Genomic DNA, 18,706 nt, shown 5'->3' with positions numbered 1-18,706 from the left:
GGGAAGGATATTTGTTTTTTAAATCTTCTTTCATTTCGTATTTATTGCTGTAAGAGAAAAAAGAGATAAAATTAATAATAAATTTAAAATAATAATTTTTTTGAAATACTGTGTGGGCGATTAAAATTAAACGCCCTGTACATAATTATAATATTTCGTAATATCACAAAAAAAATTAGCAATACTTACGAATAAAATTATACAATTACTGAATTGTCTAATTATACAATGTTGTTCGTTGGCTTCTTCGTCACACGACACATATATATGTTACACGTGACAACGTCGGATCGTGCACGTGATAAGCGAGTGTCCGAAACAAGTGCGAACGTGTCTGGAAGATAACCGCAGTGCGCAGTAATATTCCATCCGTCGCACGATGAATACACGTAAGTACACGCTCGTATAAACATTATATTGCTTTATTAGTAGTACTTTTATCAGTAGATACTTTTTATTAGTATAGAAATTTATTAGCTGTTATAATAGTATCATTAGAAACAGTATAAATAACCACGTAAATTGTAACAATATTTGTTGGTTAAGTACAGTAATAGTAATAAGACAGTAATTAAAGACTATTTTAGAAAATAATCTGTTTAATAGACACATATACGTAAATATTAATTAATGTATATTTGTTTCAGGAAGAAGTGAACCAATGGAGAGAGTTAAAAATGTTCTCTCTCCGATTGCGAAGTCTGAGATAAATCTCCGCAAATCCACTTATAAGACGGTGCCAAAAGCAACGGCGACGATGCAAAAGGTTACGCAAAAGTCAACGGAGTCAAAGACACCAGAGTCAACTAAATACGACGACAATACGACAATGCAAAGAGCTAATGTTTCAGAGTCGATGTTATCAGGGGCAACGACGTATGAAATAAAGGAAAATATACATACAAATATGAAAGTAAGTAACTGCATATTTAATTATTGCATATTTTTCCTTTTACTGCATGCAGATCATAAACAGATTAACATAGACTGCTCATAAGGTAGCGAAGAGTGTCCTTCTGAGAGAAAAAGATGATAGCATGAAGTTTATTTGTGTTTCTATCTTTTTCTGGTGTACGCGTGTTGCAATTTCAAGTTAAAAGTCAATAACTTGAAATTGCATCACGCATGTGTCAGAAAAAGACAGATACACAAATTAATTAATGCTATCCTTTTCTCTCAGGAGGATATTCTTCGCTACCTTATAAACAATCTATGTAAATATGTCTATGATGCAGGTATAAATAATACTTGGATTTTTAAAATTTGTGAGAAAAGAGAATATGATAGAGAGAATATTATATTAGAGATGTCCAAACTTTTATTAAAATATTGATAGGTATAGTCTCTCAGTTCTAAATATTTAAAAATATAATTAGAATATATTTATTATAATATTTATCTGTTATTATTTGTAATCTGAAAATCTATTGTAATTATAACATTTTTCATTTATTCTTGTAATTCATATTTATTTTTCATTACTAATTTGATATATGACGCTAAGACATTTTATGTTTTTAGACTATAAAAACGTATTTTCTTGTCTTATTCTTATCTTTCTATTGTCTTATTTTATATTTTATATTTCAGAGAATTAATCAAGTCGTGCGTCGGGAAGTCGCCAAGGAAAGGAAGAAATTAAAAAAAGAAGAATATCAAAGACGCAAAGCGCAATACAGGACACGTATTCCTGCACCACCTGTGTATGTGGCACCATCGCCAATACCATCGTTTTACGTACCGAGTTACGCACCATTGGCTTATGCAGCGCCGTTTATGTGCGCACCACCGCCTTTTGCTGCACTGGCTCACCCACAACCACCGCCTTACGGAGTACCGACTCATCCGCAACCACCGCCTTACGGAACGCCTTCGAACGTAATATTTTCTTCTTCTTACGCGCATATGTATAGACCTTTTTAAAATCGATTTTTGCGTTTAAATTTTATTACTAGAAAAAAATTTTAAATTTCATTTTATGGATTTTTTTTATGGATAAACTTTTATTGCTAACATATTTTGATAAAAAAATAATTATTTTTCAGTTGCATTTTCTTCTAAAATTTACAATTTTGGCTAGTCTTTTAACTTGAAATTGCATCTACAGATTAATCATTTTGACGAATATAAATATGATATAAATCACAATTTTCTTTCAAATAATTTTCTGTCTGACTTGCTGTTCTTTAAACACATATTTAAATTGCGCGATTGTTTCATCTATATGCACGACTTGATTAATTTTCTGAAATACAATAAGAACATACGTTTTTATAGTCTAAAAACATAAAATGTCTTAGCGTCATATATCAAATTAGTAATGAAAAATAAATATGAATTAAAAGAATAAATGAAAAATGTTATAATTACAATAGATTTTCAGATTACAAATAATAACAGATAAATATTATAGTAAATATATTCTAATTATATTTTTAAATATTTAGAACTGAGAGACTATACCTATCAATATTTTAATAAAAGTTTGGACATCTCTAATATAATATTCTCTCTATCATATTCTCTTTTCTCACAAATTTTAAAAATCCAAGTATTATTTATACCTGCATCATAGACATATTTACATAGATTGTTTATAAGGTAGCGAAGAATATCCTCCTGAGAGAAAAGGATAGCATTAATTAATTTGTGTATCTGTCTTTTTCTGACACACATGCGTGATGCAATTTCAAGTTATTGACTTTTAACTTGAAATTGCATCACGCGTACACCAGAAAAAGATAGAAATACAAATAAACTTCATGCTATCATCTTTTTCTCTCAGGAGGACACTCTTCGCTACCTTATGAGCAGTCTATGTTATGTCTATGATCTGCATGCAGTAAACAGAAAAGTATGCAATAATTAAATATGCAGTTACTTACTTTCATTTGTATGTACATTTTCTTTTATTTCATACATCGTTTTCTTTTATTTCATACGTCGCCCCTGATGACATCGACTCTGTAACACTAGCTCTTTGCAATCGCCGTCGTATTTAGTTGATGCTGTCTTAGCCTCTTATATGCATACATATGTAAATGTGTATATATGTATTGCTACACATATTTTAGTACTGCCATATGTTGGGTAGCAGAGTCCGCATCGGTGGAACTTTTAAAACTACGCCGGTGGGTGCTGGGACTGTCACTCTTGGGTGGCAGAGTCCGCATCGGTGGAACTTTTAAAACTACGCCGGTGGCAGTACTAAAATATGTGTAGCAATACATATATATTTACATTGTGCTGTATTATCACTAGTACATGTATAAAAAAAAACACAGCCTTTTTCTTATAATCATTAAATTAGCGATTAAATATTTCTATTGTTTTTAGATAAAAGTAAAACAAAATAGTTTGCCTGCATTGATCGCGTTCAACAGAGAAAATTGTTGTCATATTCTTTCGATGTTCGATGTTGATTGTTAGATTTGAAAGAAACCGATTACGTTGAATTGCTACTAAGCGATTTTTCTCTGCTGAATTCATTCATAATACAATACTATAAAATAGTGATCAAAAGAAAAAGAGAGACGCTAATTCATTTTATTTTAAATAGGAATTTTAAATAGGAACAAATAAAATTTACAAATCAACCTAATGCATTTATATGTATAATTCGAGTCAACTTATAATAAACTTATAATAAATATAGTAAAAGAGAATAAATGGTGACATAATGCAGGAAAAGTGCAACTGAAAGAAACATACATAAAACAAGATTATTCATAAAAAAAAGTCATTGATATTTAGATGATGATCTTTGGGATCATGATCTTAAGAATTAATAATAATATTAGTTTATAATTATATAACTAAACAGAATAAAAGATTTAGTACGAATATTAAATAAATGAAGCACTTCTTCCTTTTCTGTAAAAAAAAGAAGAAATGAAAAAGAAGAATTTCATGAAAAAATGAATGTTGAAAAAACTACAAAGTATTGTATGCGATATTATGTTTAGTTTCATTACCGTATAAATTTTTATTTTCGTTTCATTACTTTATTAAATTTTTATTTTGATATTTGTCATTTCTCCATTATCTGTATGATTTAAATATAATTTTTACTGTGCCATATATAAAATGTTTATTTTTTCATAATAAAGATTTAGATAAGTTATTATAAGTAATTATTACGTATAATATTTTGCAGTCCTTTTGTTTTCTTTAAAAATTCTAAATCTTTATTATGAAAAAATAAACATTTTATATATGGCTGGTATTTAATGTACGGTGCGTTATTCTGTACAAGTACAATAAAAATTATATTTAATTTTATAAGTAATTATAAGTTATATAAATAAGTAATTTTACGTTATTATAAGTAATTATATAATAATTACTTATAATAACTCACAATATAATACTTTGCAGTCTTTTTGTTTTCTTTAAAAATTCTAAATCTTCATTATGAAAAAATAAACATTTTATATATGGCTAGTGTTTAATGTACGATGCGTTATTTTGTACAAATACAGTAAAAATTATATTTAATTTTATAAATAATTATAAGTTATATAAATAAGTAATTGTAAGTTATTATAAGTAATTATATAATTACTTATAATAATGTATAATATTTTGCAGTCTTTTTGTTTTCTTTAAAAATTCTAAATCTTCATTATGAAAAAATAAACTTTTTATATATGGTTAGTGTTTAATGTAGAGTGTTATTCTGTACAAGTACAGTAAAAATTGTGTTTAATTTTATAAGTAATTATAAGTTATATAAATAAGTAGTTATAAGTTTTTATAAGTAATATAATAATTACTTATAAATAATAACTTATATACTGGTACTAATATACAATAACAACTTTGTATATATTGAAATATATGCATATATATAATATATGAATAAATATATTGTGTAAATAATTATAAAGATACACAAAGCATATTCTTTTCTCCTTATCCTTTGTCTCCATATCTCCTAAATATAAAAACACTCCTCAATATAGAAACACTAAATATTATTAATAATAATTAAAATATTTTGAAAAAAAATAAAAATAATATAATAATAATTATAATTATTCTTTCACGTTTATGTTAAATATTATTTATTAAAATTAATGCTTTTTCATTTTCAATTTCATCCTTATGTTATATATTATTTATTAAAATTAATGTTTTTTCATTTTCAAATTCAAGTTTATATTAAATATTATTATTTAAATTATTGTTTTTTCATTTTCAAATTTTTCTTTATGTTAAATATTATTTAAAATTAAAATATACTTATTCAAAATATTCTTATTATCAATTAAAATATACTTATTTTTCAAATGTAGAACTACGTTCAATTATATGTGCATACGTATATACAAGATCACAAGTGATGTATGTGATTTATGTCGATTGTTGTAAACAAATAATCTAGTTGTTTATTGTTCAATATAACTTATACAAATAGAGAGAAAGAGATGGAGATGGAGATGGAACATCTTCTATCGTAATATCCTGGAACTAATTTGTTGCTATTTTTTACTCCACTTTACCTACACTCACGCATACATACACACGAATCGTTCTACATACTATACTTTTATATTTAACTTCTAATTTCGATTTCAAAGGTTCAACAATGTTTTTTCGTATAATTCGATCCAAGCAAACTTGTTTTTACGTTCATACAAACTATATAGCTTTTATATGAAGTACATATTATGACGAGTTGACAGTTCGTCTACAATTCGAGACGCCATATTAGGATAAAATGGATAAGGAAAACTGTAATTTTATAATTATTTCTCGTTTTTCATATAAAATCGGAGTTTCCTAGGATTATTTATGTATGTATTGCAATCCTACATAAATATTTTCAATTCTGTCAAATTATTGACAAAAGACCAGAACTACGAAAATGGTAATTTTGTCGATAATACAGTCGAATACAGCATCCCCTTAAGACACTATATAAATGAGGACCAAACAGACTGGGACGAATGGATACCGTTCGCGATGTTCACATATAATACGACGCCGCACACCGCTACAGGATATACACCCTTTGAACTGGTGTACGGACATCAAGCCGAAATTCCGACAGCGTTAACAAAACCGCCTAAATCGACGTATAATTATGATGATTACGCGCAAGAGTTAAAAGAAAGATTACGAGCAACTAGTCAACTCGCAAAAGAACACATAAAAGAAGAAAAATTTAAAGCCAAGAAACAATACGACAAAAATACAAAAGATACACAATTTAAAGTAGGAGATAAAATGTTAGTATACGACGAAACACTACGACGCGGAAGATCGAAAAAGCTAGAGTCATTATGGACAGGACCATATACGATTTTAGAAAAGAACTCTGACGTAAATTATACAATAAAAAAGGGGAGGAAAACGCTACGCGTGCACACAAACAAATTAAAACTATTTATAGAATACTAAAAATAAATACACACTGATCTTATCATAAAGTGTAGAGTCACATTTAATAGAAAGATTTTCCATCATTTTTGTCAACTCTGAAGCGCTAAGATTTGACGAATTGGAATATACTCTTAAAAAGCTAAGATCTTCGTCATAGAATCAATTTTTAATTAAGTGAGTTCGACAACATCGATTGCCTGCTAGTATATAAAGTCTCATCTTAATAAAGGACTGCATACGAGCTTCTTCTGGACAGTGATATTTTTTGTAGCAGAACAAATACAGCAGTATTTGTGAGTCGAAACAGTTCGCTGAACTTCAATTCGTTCATCATTCGATTCGTTTACTTCAGATTTAAGTTGTATACTGACTGTCGGATCATTAGAAGATGATTGTTTGTTGCTTTCGTCTTCAATATTAAGCTTGTTTTTTTTAAACTGGAAAAACCGACATTTTCCACACAGAATAGCGCGAACAGTGATTGTTCGTCGAAGCAAGTAGGTATTGTGACGTGACGCTTTTGAGCTCCGTCACGGCGAGTCCGCCGAGGGGAAAAAGCGAGCGCGGGGTCGTCTCTCGCGCCTGAGAGGGAATTATAATTATCCATTTAGATCACTTTCAGCCTAGATTTGAGGTGCGTGCGTAGAGTGCGGCGGCCTGTACGAGCGTGCGATACCGCAATATGTCTACGAAAATCCCGTGAGATCCCGTATGTATACGAAGATCCCGTCAGTTACCGAGAAGAGATGAAGGATGAAAAAGGTTACCGCGAAACAGGTCAAGTATCGAGATCCCGCGCCGCCGCTAGCCATATATCGGAGTCATATTAATACCAGCACTTTTCAGAGCAATGACAGTCAACAACCCCAGGCTGCAGACTGGGAAGAAAGAAATTTCCAAAAACGGACAAGGATATGGCCTGGCCAGCCTGCCGAGTCCGAACGGAGGAATCGCTACCGTAGAGATATCGATCTTTGCTTTTGGGCCCCTGCGGAACAACTCTAGTTTTGAAGGGGGCGGAGAATCGACCCCCTTTTCGACGAAAATCAGCGAGATGTGCGGAAAATCGGCGCGGGACTCGAGGGCCTCGCGGACCCAGTCTACGACAGTTACTGTTCGGTGAGTCTTGAACCAGTGCAGACGACCTTACGAGCCCAGAGGAGACGACCCAACAGGGAAGCCGCCACCAGGAAATTGTAAGCCGCCGCACAGGTAGCCGATAGATTTTCTCCCGGGAACGGCTGGCGTCACAAAGGAATTCGGAATACCGTCGCCGGGCGACGGTCATCTCGTATCGTATTATCGTGGAAAGCCTGTGTGCTTCTCTCGCGTTAATTACCGGACGCCAGTCGACTCCGGGTGTCGCGGATTTGTCCCTCTCAGGGGGGTTTGTGCCGACAATCATACCATACCGTTTCGTACCGTATCGTTTTGTATTTTGTCCTACCGTACGTTCCGTGCCGGATTGCGAGTAGGGCGGGATTTGCGCGAGGACCTTCTTCGCGAGCACGAGTTACCGGGAATACAAAATCTGCTCTGCAAGAAAGGTAAAAGTCGCGAAATCGCCGTCTAAATCTCGGGCCGCTAACGTTCGTTTCGACCTATTATTCAAGAGTCGAGTTTGTTTACGCCAGGAGTGGAAAGTCGCGAAAGACCGTTAAATCGGGCGAACAATGGGAATCAGGTTGTCTCTCTATCACATTTTCCACCTCAACAGGATCCAATCATCATCATCATCCATATCTTCATTGCCGATGATTACATCTTCAGCCATTGCACTAGCGTAACACACAAGACTAACGAAACGCAAAGAACGAAAGAAATAATATTCTAATGTCGCAGACTCCTTTTCATTATATATCTTTTAATATCTTGCGTCTCATTCCAACTAGAGCATCACGTCTCATCTACCTCAGCATTTCTCTACATCTTTAGCGGAGTGTGTTGAGAAAAATTGTCAACTATTCTTATTCGTAATACGCACAATTAATTTAGTTTCAACGTGAGATATTTTAAATATACATACAAAATTAGCCGAAGTAGTAGTAATCAGAGTGTCGGCATAGATAATAATCTTGTGCAAGCACAAGTCACATTTGCAAAACTTTATTTTGAAAATTCAATTTTAAGAACAATGAGTCTGTGTGGGACCTCGTCAGACTATTACTTACGTAATAGAGGCTTTAGGGTCGTGTATAAGATAACCAAAAAACTAAATAATTTAATTACACGGGGTAAAGATCGCTTACACGATAATGACAAAACAGGCGTTGTATACAAGTTAAATTGCAAAGATTGCAATTTAGCATATATCGGACAAACAAAAAGACATTTACGTACGCGAATAAAAGAACACTGTAACAACATAAAATTACATGAAACTAATCATTCAGTAATTAGCAAGCATAGATTAGAATCTGGTCATGATTTTGATTGGTTAAAACCGAACATCCTACACAACGAAAAGTATGTTCGTAAAAGAGAAATTGCTGAGATGTTTTTCATAAAGAGATGTGATAACCTAATCAACTTACAAAAAGACACAGAAAATTTAAACAACATTTATGACAAAATAATAAAGGTCATGTAATTCCGTTTTACTTATGATCGCGTTTAGTCTCTGACGAGCTCCCACACGGACTCATTGTTCTTAAAATTGAATTTTCAAAATAAAGTTTTGCAAATGTGACTTGTGCTTGCACAAGATTATTATCTATGCCGACACTCTGATTACTACTACTTCGGCTAATTTTGTATGTATATTTAAAATATCTCACGTTGAAACTAAATTAATTGTGCGTATTACGGTTCAAACCGAAAATTAGATGTAAATAATAATAATTTTTTGCAACTTATATATCTATTTCAGTGTATACTTGATAAGGACCACAACCATATGGTCGAAACGTCGTATTGAATAAATTATATTTCTGGCTAGTTTGGTCGACTACACAATTTCATTTAACCTTTGAAAATTCGACTAGCGATATTAAGCTTCTACAAATATTCTTATTCGTATGGAAGGAAAGAATTAAAATCACAGATGGAATAAAAATAATTATTTATTGCACGCATCGTAAAGAATATCATTTACAGCACATGTTAATAATTCGCAATCGATCAATGATTCACTGTTAAAAACATCACTCTCACGTATCATTTTTACAGCATCGCACACAGTAGTAATATTACTACGTTGCAATATAGTTTCAAATTGTTTAAATTTTTCATTTATGAGATACGTATTCTCGCATAACCAATTGTGCATATGATCGATACAATTTTCAAAATTAAATAAATGTAATAACGTTTCTGGTTTCATATACAAAGAATTGCCACATAATGTGATTTTCACAATTTTCGATTGATACATTTCGATCGTTAAATCTCCAATCCTTAATGGGGGAGCAGTCGATTATAGAAATTGTTCAACGTCTGCTTGCTTCCGCATCAACAAATTCCACGTTGAAAAAGGCAACACTATTAGATTGCCTCGATTATCGCCGAGAATCAGTTCCAGTACGATACAGTTCCAACGCTTATTTCAATGTCCAAATACTTGTACGACGTCGGGGTTAGAGCGTACCTTCTTCCAAGTATGCGAGCTGCACGACGAGGCTGAATACTATAAAAATATAAATAATTAGACCAATATTTAATTAATATAACAAATTTTTAAACGATTTAAACTTACTTGTCGCATTTCTGCTTCTTACATAGTGGAGTTTCGCCGTTTCGAATCGGAACGTAAAAATTTATGTCGATTTCTTCAGCGGTGAGCCTTTCACACGTGCGATTGATGCAATACTGCAATCGTATTAGAATTAATATCAATTCAAATAGTATTGTAAATTGTGATATAGAGGGGATTATTGCTGACGCAACATTTTAATTTCCTCCAAAATTTTGTCGCGCCGATGTACGGTTGCAATGACATCATCCTCAGAACAAAGATTTAGCCAAGGTTAATATGTATATCATCCCTAGACAAATATTTAGCTGAATTTGCTAAAATCGAGCACCGATATACGGCTGCTCCTGATGCAATCATATTAGATTTTTCAAATGTACGTGACAAAACGCGAAATTTTCAAGATTAAGATCCGCATCGAAACAAAGATTTAACCGAATTTGCTAAAATCAAACGCCGATGTACGGCTGCTCCTGATGCAATCACGTTAAAATTATTCAAATGTACGTGACAAATAGTGAAAAAAATTACTGCCAAGGTTAAAATGTGTATCATCCCTAGACAAAGATTTAGCTGAATGCGCTAAATTCGAGCGCCGATGTACGGCTGCCCCTGATGCAATCACGTTAGATTTTTCAAATGTACGTGACAAAACGCGAAATTATCAAGGTCAAATTGCACACGGTACTACGGGGAATTTTTTGTAAGATGAAATCATTCTAGAATGTTCGATGATAAAAGGCATGAGGTATATAAATCATGATAGAGAGGCACACCTCATCAGTAGCTAAAGTGCATCAGAACAGTCATTGGAAATTTTGCAAGTGTGTGTTAGCAATATGGAGGAGCAAATTTTGCGAGAGCAATCCGCTTTGCTTGATTCGTTGGAAAACTACATTGTGTGGGAGCAACGATGCGACGAGTACATCGAGTCGCTGGAAGAGCAAAGTCGAATCAAACGACCGTCGATTGGAAATCGACAATCGCAGATTGCTCGGATCGCGCGCCTCAAAGGGTTGAAAAATTCGGTACGTGGACGTTTCGTACACGCGGGTGCCGGATGTAGTGCGCGTCAAAATGGACTTGTGTGGCGCGAAATTGATATAGCGTTCGAGAGTCGCATATCGACTGATGCGGTGATAAACTATAATCACATTCAACCGCGCCAATTTCTCGATGACGCCAAAGACATTGTGATAGAACATGTGTAGGACGCTCTAAAAAAACACTGTAATGTGAAAGTGAACACCATATTCAATGGTGAATTTGTGGCTGGAGATAAACACGCGAATAAAAGTGTGAATACAAGAAACTATGAACTCTTTCGCACATCCGATTTATGCGAATGGTACGAACGGCGCGTTATCGAGACCACCCTATGGTATCTGGAAGAGTTTCAGGAACGCGATAGCGGGTGAGCTTTGTCGCGAATACTGAACTTGACCGTAAATATAAACAAGTATAATCCTATGCGCGCGGGATGTCACATCAAATTACCGCGAGTGATTATGATGAAAAGAACGGTGACGTGCAATCAAAGGACAATGCGTGTTTCGCGTGGGCAGTGCCCTATACCCCGCCGAAAGGAACGCGGAACGTGAATCATCGTACCCGCATTATGCGACAGTGCTGAATCTCCAAGACATTGAGTTTCCAGTGACTGTGAATCAGATTAAGAAATTTGAACATGCAAATGACATTTCTATAAATGTGTACAGCATCGAAGACAAAAACAGTATTGTCTCGATACATCTTTCGCAGCAGAAGCGGGACAAGCATGTGAATCTGCTGTACATTGAAGACGACAACAGCGTGGGACACTTCGCTTGGATCAAGAATTTATCCAGGCTCATGAGCTCGCAATTGAGCAAAAAAGATCACAAGAAATATATCTGCGATCGGTAAATCTATAAATCTATAAATCGTTTAATTTATATTATTTGAATAATTATAGGTTATACACTTTTGTTACATAAATCTTAATTAAATTTTTTTTCTTTTACAGATGCTTGCACTATTTTGGTTCGGACGACAAGTTGCAGTCGCATACAGTTGAATGCGGAAAGATGAACGACTGCGCTGTCCGATTACCGAGCGACAAGGACAAGTAGCTATCGTTCAACAATTTTAATCGGAAGGAGCGGCTTCCATTCATTGTGAACACCGACTTGGAATGTGTCCTGATCAAGACGGAGTAAGAAAAATTGTATCAACATCATAGGGTATTTAGTATAGCTTATTATGTACATTGTTCGTTCGACGAATCATTATCAGTGTATCATTCGCGTCGTATCGTCGATTGTATAGAATGGTTCGCCGAAGACCTTAAAAATTTAGCAATTCGCGTTAAGAATATTTTAAAAACAAATGTCCCTATGGTAAATTTAACATCCGATGAGTGGGAGAAATTCCGTAGCGCCACTCAATGTCATATATGCGAAAAACCATTCGCGCAAGACGATACACGCGTCCGCGATCATTGCCATCTGACGGGCGGTACAGAGGTCCAGCATACTCAAATTGCAATTTAAATTATAAAGAATCTTTTTGTATTCCGATAGTTTTTCATAATTTATCCGGTTATGATTCTCATTTTATTATCGAGAAAATAACTATAGCGTTCGAAGGGAAAATCGAGTTATTACCGATAACCAAAGAAAAATATATTTAGTTTACCACAAATATTGATCTTAAAGAAGAAGAATAAAAAAATCAAGTAAAATTACGTTTCATCGATTCCTTTAAATTTCTCGCATCGAGTCTCGATAAATTGGTATCATTTTTAGATAAAGACAAGCTCAAAATTTTAAAATCGGAATTTCAAAATTTATCTACCGAAAATTTCAATTTGTTAACGCGAACAGTTGTATTTCCGTATGAATACATCGATTCCGTTGACAAGTTGCAAGATATGTGTTTACTATCGCGTAAATCGTTTTACAGTTCCTTGACCGGTGACATTGTATCCGAGAGCGATTACGCGCACGCCGAGAACGTCTGGACGCGATTCTCCATTTGAACCCTAGGCAAATATAGCGACTTGTACCTCAAAATCGATGTCTTGTTATTAGCCGACAACATTTTCGAAAACTTTCGAGATAAATGTATCGAAAGTTACGGACTCGATCCCGCGTATTACTATACTCTCCCCGGATACACGTGGAACGCCATGTTGAAGCATACAAAGATCACGTTCGAGCTGCTTACAGACATCGACATGGTTATATTCATCGAACATGGTATACGCGGTAGTCTGAGTCAATGTTCGGGTAAATACGCTCGCGCTAATAACAAGTACATGGAGTCGTACGATCTATCGAAACCGTCGTCGTACTTGATGTACTTTGATGTTAAATATTAGGTGTACAACTTTGCTTCCGCCGGTTTTTTGTAGGTCGTTTTAGCGGTAGGTGGTGGTCGAAATAAATAGATCATAGATGTCATACAATATACTTGAACATCTGTCAACATAACCCCATAGAAACATTAGTCGATTTGTGTCTCCATCATAAAGTTATTCTCAATTGAAAATGTCTGTGTACGAGCCAAATTCTCGTCATTTGCGGGAGGTTTTAATTTTCTGCTTCAATATGAAGAAATCTGCGGCTGAGGCTCATCGAATGCTCTCAGATACTTATGGTGAGGCTTCTATTAGTGAAAGAACGTGTCGTGAGTGGTTCCAACACTTCAAGAACAGTGATTTTGACGTCGAAGACCGGCATAGCGGTGGAAGAAAGAAGATTGTATTAAGCTGTTAAAACCGACTGAAACAATCATAGGCGATCGGTATCGAACGCAATTGATGCGTTTGAGCCGAGCATTGAAAGACAAATGGCCGCAATACAACGAGAGACACGATAAAGTGATTTTGCAGCATGACAATGCTTTATCCCATGTTACGAAAGTGGTCAAGACATACTTGAAAACGTTGAAATGGGAAGTCCTACCCCACCCGCTGTATTGTCCAGACGTTGCTCCCTCTGACTATTACTTGTTTCGATCAATGGCACACGGCCTGGCTGACCAGCATTTCCAGTCTTATGAAGAAGTAAAAAATTGGATCGATTCGTGGATCGCCTCAAAATATGATCAGTTTTTTCGACGCAGGATTCATACGCTGCCCGAAAGATGGGAGAAAGTAATGGCCAGCGATGGACAATACTTTGAATCATAAATGTATAACTAGTTTTTTACAATAAAGCCTCGAATTTCGGAAAAAAAACGGCGGAAGCAAAGTTGTACACCTAATAATTTGTACGAATGTGAACGCAATGTGTCAACCATTGCCCTATGCCGATTTTCGATGGGTCGACAACGTGTCCAATTTTGACGTATCATTCATCGCGCTAGATTCGCCTACACGCTATATCTTCGAAGTGGACCTTGAGTACCTGCAACATCTTCATGCTGCGCACACTGACCTACCGTTTTGCCCGACATGCGACAAACCACCTAGCAAGCGGGAATTCAAGCTGCTTGCAACATTATACGATAAGAAGCGTTACATGATACACTATCGCAACCTGCAGCAGTGTACACGTCACGGTCTTCGTGTAACAAAAATACACCGAATTTTACAGTTTTCACAATCTCCCTGGCTTCAAAATTATATAGAATTAAATACACACTTCAGAACATTGGCTAAAAATGTTTTCGAAAAAAATTTATACAAATTAATGAATAATGCGGTGTTTGGTAAAACGATGAAAAATGTGCGCAATCGTGTTGATGTAAAATTATTAACAAAATCGATGGACAGTCGGTATGGCGCAGAGACGATGGTCGCGAAACCAAATTTCCACAGAAGCGTTTTTTCGGAAAACTTAATCGCTGTGGAATTGTGTAAACTCGAGATGAAATTCTATAAACCAATTTACGTGAGTATGTGTATACTCGACATATCCAAGACATGTTTGTACGAATTTCATCACGAGTATATGACGCCAATGTATCGCGACAAATGTCGGATAATGTACACCGATACGGACAGTCTCATATATCACATTGAGTGCGCGAATGTGTATGAGAATATGAAGTGTATCGCTAGATTCGACACGAGCGATTATGCGGTAGATAATGTGTACGGTATACCGTGTGTAAATAAAAAGGTACCGGGAAGGAAAACAATGGTGCCATAATGACCAAATTCATCGGACTCAGAGCAAAGATGTACGCGTTACGAGTGAATGGAAAAAAGGATACGAAGAAAGGCGTCAAGAGCAACGTTGTCGCGAGAACGATAACGTTCGACGAATACACGCGGTGCTTGAACGAAGAGATTGAAATGACGCGTCAGCAGTCGTGTATACGATCTAAACTGCATCAAGTATACACGATCCGCGAGACGAAAATTGCTCTGAGTCCGTACGACGACAAGCGATATATCGTACCCGATACCACCGATACGCTACCGTAGGGACATTATTGGATACCGTTGTAAATAAATGTATATTTTGTTTATTGTATATTTTGTACATAACCATGTATATATTTTTATATATATTTTATACATTTTATATTTATATTTTTATAAATTTTATATATTTTATACGCATATTTTATGTTTCAATAATTAATTATAATACATTATTTTTATGTATCCAAGAGTTGTATGATTTATCCATTCCCAACCATTTCACGTATACGTCATCATCCTTTTCCCGAAAAATTTTTTCCACGAGATATACGTCGGGATTGGCGACGAGTTGTAACTCGTATTCATAGAATCCTCCAGCGACGGGATTTCCCCGCGAATCTTTGAGTATGAATGTCGCGGGATTAGTTTTCTACACCTCGATAATCTTAAAAACTTCGGTCGTCTAATTTGGTGTGAAACCTTTTTCAAAGATCTTGTATTTGCTCACGCGTACCGAATCGCCTACTTTAAATTTTGCCGGAGCCGCAATTTTTACATTGCTATACATCGTATTTAAAAGTTTTTAGGCGATCGCCGGAGTGATGTCGACAGGTCTCATACCGATGGTGCGATGTTTTCGCGTATTGTACTCTGCAACGAGTCGAGATAGCTCGTTGATCCATTTGTAATTTCCATTCAACGTAAACATTTTCCATATATTATTTTTTAAAGTACGATTGAATCGTTCCACGACCGAGGATTTCATAACGGAATATGTCGAGTAATGATTAATGTTATGTTTCTTCATAAGTTTCTGCACACTCGAGTTGTAAAATTCTTTTCCTCTGTCGGTTTGAAAATTTTTCGGACACCTTTTATCGTCTCCAATAATCTTTGCAATCATTTCGGACATTACGTTCCCGCTCTTACTTTTGAGCAGTATGGCCCACGTATACTTCCTCAATACATCGATAACCGTGAGTATGTATTTATGACTCTTGTTGAGTCGAGAGTATGAACGCATGTCTATCACGTCCGCTTGCCACAGATCGTCGTATTCGCGTACAAAGGCGCGTCTTTGTGGAAAATTTCTTCTCGTCGGAGCATGTAATTCCTCGACTAGTCGCTTTTCGGAGCTGTTTTTGTTCTCTCGCACGTTTGATCGAGGCATAATTAATATGCGATATTAGTATATCCGTATGTCTCGCTTACTGTATCGAGTCAGATGTTGCATATCTCAGCACATTCTTTATCTCATCCATCATTAACCGTAGCGCCTGCACGTTTGTTTCGAGCGCGATAATTTTTTGCTCAATTTCTTCCTGTCGATCTCTCAAAAGTTTATCCACGTATCGTTTGTTGACTGCGTCGGTATCAGCTTCCGGTTGTGCTACGCGTTGAATCTTGCGCGACCTTGCGTCAAAGCCGGTAGTAGTCTGGCAGAGAGCGTTATCGCGAACGTAATTTCTCAATAATCAATTCCATTCATAACATAAATTATTCGACGCTCCCAGCAATAATCCAAATTTATTAATCGACATTTCGATACCGAGAACATTGACCGAATGACACGTACCGTAGACGCATAGTTTAATTTATAATAATACCAGCCTCGCGAAGTTCTTCGATAATTGACAAGATTTCATTGTCGTGAGCATTGTTACTGGCTCGACGCGAGGCGTTCAGCAATCGCAAACGATCCACCAATTCGTTGGGATCGTTCCAATGCACGTAATCGATCATGTTGTCGCTTAGCGTCATGGTGCGCGGCGCGTCTATACCTCTTCCCACCTTTCTATCGGGGAATAATGGTGCAATTATATATTTGTACTTGTATCCTTTATTAGTTTTAATAGGATTATTAACTTTGTTGTCGCGCTTATACGCATTTGTTATATTTAATATACTTTGATATTTATACAAATCGTCTCGAGTATATTTTTTATGATTGGGAAATTTTTTAAAAATCAAATCGTAGATACCTTCAGTTCCCGTATATTTTATTCCATCGATAATTATATTATCTTCCTTGTCCACATCGAAACATTTATCACCGAGCATTATTTCTTCGTTGGTAAATTTAACACCGTAGACATATCCATGCTTTTATTTTTATCAACACTCATAATATCTCCTATATATTTTTGCGCCAGTGGACCAAAATGCTCTCGGAACGTTTTCTGACCTTCGGACGTTTCTAATTCGTGTCGGACCGATGTTACAAACGAATCGGGTGTGGTCTCGTAAATTTCTTCAATGGACGTGGATGGTATTGTTTGACGCGGTTGTATTTTTATCGGAGTAGAAATAGTAGCCATATTAGAAAATTGCTTCCTTCGCTTTGATCGATTTGGTGTCGAATATATCGATGAATCGTTTATCGGTATATTCATCCGTGCTCGCTTTATTCCTTGCTTTTATTTTTTCCTCGTGCTACTCTCCGAACGTCAAAATCAGAGGTTCGATTTTCGACGAATTAGATTCCACAGTATTTTCAACAAGCTGTTTTAAAGGCTCGGTAATTAGCTTAAATTGCCTTTCCAATATGATATCTCCCTCTATTTTACCAGTTTTCAAAGCGCGATATTTTTTGCGAATGGATTCGCTTGTTTTTGCAATGTCACTCGCAATTTTTCATGATCGCCGTTCATGATGCTCGATCGATGTGTCGATGACGACTGATCGCTTTACGGTATCGAAATCATTAAATCCTGTTCTATATCGTCCATTCATCAACTACTTACTATCTTTATCAATGACTACGAAGTCATATTTGCGTTGCCAACATTTCTGACATAATGCACGGAAATCCTCGTAAGACATGTCGTGTGCAGTATATCCCAAAGATTCTTTTACTGCAAAATTTCGGTGATTACGTGGAACGATTGTGGGACAAGCTTCCAGAATATATAAAGGCTGATTCGGAGGTTCGACAATATCGTTCGTGCATGCAACATTACAACCAGCCGTGGCAGCCACATCGACGGTCCAAGACATGTCGGTATTCACGTGATCGTTGTACACGTGTTTCAAGTTTGTGCCGTTTTGTTTAAATAAGATCAGCAGGTTCGCGTTGTCGCGTATAAGATGCTTAGGTATCTTGATATACGTCTGACAAAGATAGAAACAGTCAACGCTCGAATGTCAACCCATTGCAAAGTACTTTCTTATCGCATCTTGCTTGTCGCACGCCACGTCATCAAAGATAAAGATGGAATTCGGAAGCGCTTCGCTCGATGGAATGACGTCGCTGTTATTAGAGAATGTAAAAT

The 18,706-nt window shown here is 35.4% G+C and overlaps 2 protein-coding genes across 2 annotated transcripts in view; one reads left to right on the top strand and one right to left on the bottom strand.

Annotated features, from left to right (window-relative positions):
- Positions 1–368: 368 nt before the first annotated feature.
- Positions 369–1,923, top strand: LOC112638607. Its single transcript, XM_025410648.1, has 3 exons — positions 369–389; positions 648–913; positions 1,591–1,923. Exons 1-3 carry the CDS (start codon positions 380–382, stop codon positions 1,921–1,923), a joined length of 609 nt encoding a protein of 202 aa, XP_025266433.1. The 5' UTR covers positions 369–379.
- A 1,136-nt stretch (positions 1,924–3,059) lies between these two features.
- The window catches only part of LOC112638606 (salivary glue protein Sgs-3-like), a 35,535-nt gene continuing 19,888 nt past the window's right edge, over positions 3,060–18,706 (bottom strand). Inside the window, exon 3 of the mRNA XM_025410647.1 lies at positions 3,060–3,207. Coding sequence (XP_025266432.1) covers positions 3,060–3,207 — 148 coding nt within the window. The remainder of the gene's footprint in view (positions 3,208–18,706) is intronic.

This window comes from Camponotus floridanus, unplaced genomic scaffold, assembly GCF_003227725.1.
Source record: "Camponotus floridanus strain SB8 unplaced genomic scaffold, Cflo_v7.5 scaffold335, whole genome shotgun sequence".
Lineage (NCBI taxonomy): Eukaryota > Metazoa > Arthropoda > Insecta > Hymenoptera > Formicidae > Camponotus > Camponotus floridanus.
The sequence above is the reverse complement of the archived record's forward strand: the minus strand, read 5'-3'. Positions and strand labels throughout refer to the sequence as shown.

What these genes read in the sequence shown, in the direction of transcription:
- LOC112638607 (XM_025410648.1), top strand. An exon ending in ATATACATACAAATATGAAA is followed by an intron (nt 914 to 1,590) that starts GTAAGTAACTGC and finishes TTTATATTTCAG; the next exon opens with AGAATTAATCAAGTCGTGCG.